Below are 4,324 nucleotides of genomic sequence, written 5' to 3'. Positions count from 1 at the left end.
AGGGGTGAGACTGGTGACAGCGGGAGAGAAGGGTGTGTGACTGACTGTGGACTTTACAGTGGAAGCAGAGGTGGAGGTGGTGGGGGCTGGGGTGGAGGTGGAGGGATGCTGCTGGGTTGTCTTGATTGAGGAGACACTGGGAGTGTCTACCACTGCTGCAGAGCCAGGACTGAGCGTGATCTGTCCTGAGGCCGGAGTCTCAGGCTTTGGGGCTGTAGGGGACGCTGCAGGTATTTCTGCTGCACCTGGCTGGTTGGAGGGGGCAGCAGGTGAGCTTACGGATGTGGTTGAAGGCTTATGCTGGGGTGGAGGGACTGTGCTGTGTGGCACTTTGACCACTCTGGATTGACCTGGGGGTCTTTTGGCTTGGCCTATGGTTGGTGATAGAGCCTTGAGGACGACGACAGGACGGGTGCGATTGGTGCCAGGAGGCTTACCTGAGGAAAAGATGGAGGACAGTAAGATGGAGGACAGAACCTGCAGCACAGAGAACATCTGACTGTGTTCAGATCATTACTAAGGATTATGGGAAATAATAGAGTATCTCCATGAATGAGGATTTTTTTTGGTGACTGAGTTGTCAGTGTCAGATAAATACTGTAATACCTGACAGAACTAACTGTTTAATCTGAAGGATGAAGAGTGTCTCTGTCTCTGGATGCTCTGCTCCCACTGAATTAACTAACACCTTCATCACTGTAGTTGTGGACTCAGTTAATTCCTCTTCCTCACTGTGTGCGAACAGTTTTGATTGATCAGATGAATACGAAAAACAAAGACAGACACATATTTACTGTCTCCAAGCTTCAGACAGAAAATGGACTGAGTACCTTGTACTGGCGTAGCGGGCACTGGTCTGAAAGGGATGGTGCGACCAACAGGTCTGTCCTGGTCTGTGGGTGGTCTGTGGACCTGAGGAGGGTCGCAGTTCTTCAGGGTGCAAGGCTCTGTGGACGCCACTATCATCATCTGGAAAACACAGAGGGATGAGGGAGATGGAGGTGGCAGTGACTCCACAGGACAGGTAGGTACAGGTCTGTCTCTGATCCAGCAGCAGTTGTGTTTGAGGAGTGTCAGATAAAACCTGAGGTCACATTTAAAGTCAGCAGAAGAAAGTCCAGGCAGAGAAGCCTTTATCAAACCCCGTCTCATCAGTATCTGGATCGTACCTGAGAGAACGCTCCAGTGATTTGTTCTTCGACGGTTCCCGCCAAAGATGAAGCCATGTGAGACCACACATCGATGGGCTTTCTGGTCTTCTCTTCCTCCAGCCTCTTCTTCCTCAGCTTCAAACTCACACTAGTGATCATTTTGTTCTTCAGAGATTCCACCACAGCCTGGACCTGAGGGAGGGAGGACAGTACACGTCATGGTACTGTACATGAACACAGAGACCGACCCAGAGGAGGGAGTTCACCGAGCTGAGCTGTCTCATACTGCACACTGACATTCACCAACTCTGTAACTGGAGGATTTTAGTTCATTTTTAAATTAGTTGGACACATGTTATGAGGCCTGAATGTCAGATTAGACACTGAAGATGACATCAACATATGATGGCTGAAGTTTATAGATAGACAGATATCACAACAACAACAGTTCACACTGATTACTCACAGTATCTGGTGACACTGCTGTACTAAAGCTACGTAAACACAGAGAGGACAATCAAAGATAATCTGTTTCATTTATAATCATATTTGTTTTTCATCAGATCTATAAATTCATATAGTAAATGAAACTTCTTATATCAGAGCGATGGAGGAACTTAGTAAATAACCAGGTGACACAATACAACTCATTATGAACATGGTCTCTGTAATGTAACATCTGATGAATGTGAAGGTGACCCAGTGAAACCTGTCCCTGTGAGCCGGTTCAGTGCAGACTGCAGCCCTCAGAAGACCTGGTTTCACCACAGTTTAACTGAGACCTTAGTTTTTCATTTGTCTGGTAAAAATAAACAATGTTTAATACAAAGTAACAGACAGAGAGTCAGAGGGACCGAAGTCACTGATAACCCTCCATAAAGACCAGACCACCGTACCTCTTCTATGGACCGGTTAGGAACCTGTTTTCTCAGGAACGTATAGTCGATGTCTCCGCGGCTTCCGGAGCTTTTGGCCAGTCTCCTCAGAGTTTCCAGGAGCTTCTTCTGCTCCGGTTTCCGCCACTTACAGGTCAGTCTACCCGAAGTATTCTTGGCCGGGTCAGGCATCAAGTTGCGGTCTGGTATTTTTCGAGTCCGAGGAGGCGGCTTCATCTCTGCTGAACTGGACTGACGGGTTCAGGGTCTAACTGGTTCTGGTTCTGGTTCTGGTCCCGCTCAGAGAGCTGCCTCCTGAAGACTGTATATGAACGATTTAACTTTACACTGAAGGTAAAAACGTTTCTTCAACACAGAACCGTCATCAGCCACAACTGTACTACTTCCGGTACTTTTCAGAATAAAAGCGTTTTCAAAGTATTGTTCTTTCTTAACAAAAAGAACATAATTAAGGAACTGAATGTTCAAATACATTTAAGAAATGCTCTTTTCTTCTTACTTAAATACTTCTTAATCAGATAATGAAACACATGAATATAAATGTTGCTATTTAGTATCAAAATTATTTTTTAAATAATTTATTTAAAGACAGACGATAGACATTTAATGACCTTTTAAAAGGTGTTTTTTAAAGGTTTATAGTGCATTATTTAAATCCAAATTTGGTTATTATTGATCATCTTTTAAATGAGTTAACCCATCTATTAGAATGAAACACTAAGAATATAACGAGGCTCAACCAGTTCTGGAAGTTTATCCAGCATACAGACTTTTTGTGTAACACACTGTTCTTTCTTTCGAAACACAACTTAACTAAAGCTGAAAAGAGCAGAGGAGGTATAAATATTAAGGTATAAGGCTTACACTTGTTATAATGTTTCAGTCTTGTATCGTAGGAGGGAACTATTTCATGGAAGTTACACTTTCTAATTTTAATTTGAAAGCGAGCTGGATTGGACTGTTTACTGCTTCCGGGTTACTGTGCTCCAGTGCCGTTGAAAATAGAGTTGCGACACTCTTTGACCCTACCACCAGCGACTTTATTCATAACACTTTTTAATATTGATGCAGACTGTGCGTTGACTACTTTGAGAGGATTGGGGTTAGATTGTTTACAGTGTGTGCGCACTAATATTTGTCTCGTGCCTCTGACTGTGCTCATGCTCCCATCCTAATGTTAACTAACGTACAGACTGTAACAGACACATAAACAGACACAAGTGAATAGTACGCTGCACGGCTTATTCTAAACCTCCAGTCACTCTGCATTCATCAGCACACTCAGACCCACTGGTCATACTGGACTAAGCAGTGCCATCTATTGGTTAAAAACAGCATTAAAACATAATGTTGAAGGGTTTGTTTATTTGTGCCTTTTGTGTTCTTAATATAAAGGCCATTAATATTTTCATTGTGATTTTTTTTTATTTATATAATGTCTTCTATATACAGGAGATGTTAATCAAGTGGCTTCGACAGACTCTAACTGTTAACGCAGGCTATAAACACATGGCATGAGGAGACAGGTATTGAGTCAGCCTACACTGAAGTCTTACAGGTGGCTACTCACTGTTATCATATAGTTTTCACGGTTCTCAGCAAGTTTGAGTTATCAATTGATCCCATAAGCCATTGCATTGTTTTATACATATGCAATAGATCAGAGGATTTTGCTCATCTGTTGAGCTAGACTGGCTGCTAGCATCTTACTCATCATCCTCCTCTACATGAAGTATTATTCACAGATTTATATGATCTGCAAAATAATCTAAATGAGGAACTGGTTAAGGTGGATATAATTGTTTTTGGTTCACATGTTTGTATCAAATAAAAGGCCACATAACTGTTTCCTGCAGGTTTACATTGATGAACTCTTAAACTTTAAAAGCCATATCGATGAGTTGATGAAAGAAATTACTGTAATGTTATATGGTGTAATACTTTTCCTGCATTTATAGATCTATATCCATTGTATGTTTTATTGCTAAACTGTTCAAAAATTAATTTATAACATAACCTCTCACATCATCTCAATATCATCATTTCAATCTGGCTTCAGGTCTAACCACTCCACAAGTACCACCCTACTTAACCTCACCAATGAAGTGCTCTCTGTTCTAGATAATGGTGAACTTACAGGTGCAGCCTTTATTGATTGAACTGAAGCTTTTGATTTTGTTGATCTGCTTTTAGATCAACTCCATGTGATTGGCCTTGTTCTGTGGTTTGATTCATACCTTCACCACCTGGTATGAAGAGGTGTACCCAAGGGTTCAA

General features: G+C 42.1%; 1 protein-coding gene across 1 annotated transcript in view; it reads right to left on the bottom strand.

The window, feature by feature from the left end:
• The window catches only part of snapc2 (small nuclear RNA activating complex, polypeptide 2), a 5,012-nt gene extending 2,596 nt beyond the window's left edge, over positions 1-2,416 (bottom strand). Inside the window, exons 1-4 of the mRNA XM_087173705.1 lie at positions 2,048-2,416; positions 1,170-1,343; positions 831-969; positions 1-437 (exon numbers count right to left, since the gene is read on the bottom strand). Coding sequence (XP_087029831.1) covers positions 1-437; positions 831-969; positions 1,170-1,343; positions 2,048-2,263 — 966 coding nt within the window. The 5' untranslated portion in view covers positions 2,264-2,416. The remainder of the gene's footprint in view (positions 438-830; positions 970-1,169; positions 1,344-2,047) is intronic.
• Positions 2,417-4,324: the final 1,908 nt, after the last annotated feature.

This window comes from Seriola lalandi, unplaced genomic scaffold, assembly GCF_002814215.2.
Source record: "Seriola lalandi dorsalis isolate HSWRI2012SDOR001 ecotype SW California unplaced genomic scaffold, Sedor1 jcf7180002054275, whole genome shotgun sequence".
NCBI lineage: Eukaryota > Metazoa > Chordata > Actinopteri > Carangiformes > Carangidae > Seriola > Seriola lalandi.
This window is presented reverse-complemented; position numbering and strand designations above follow the sequence as displayed.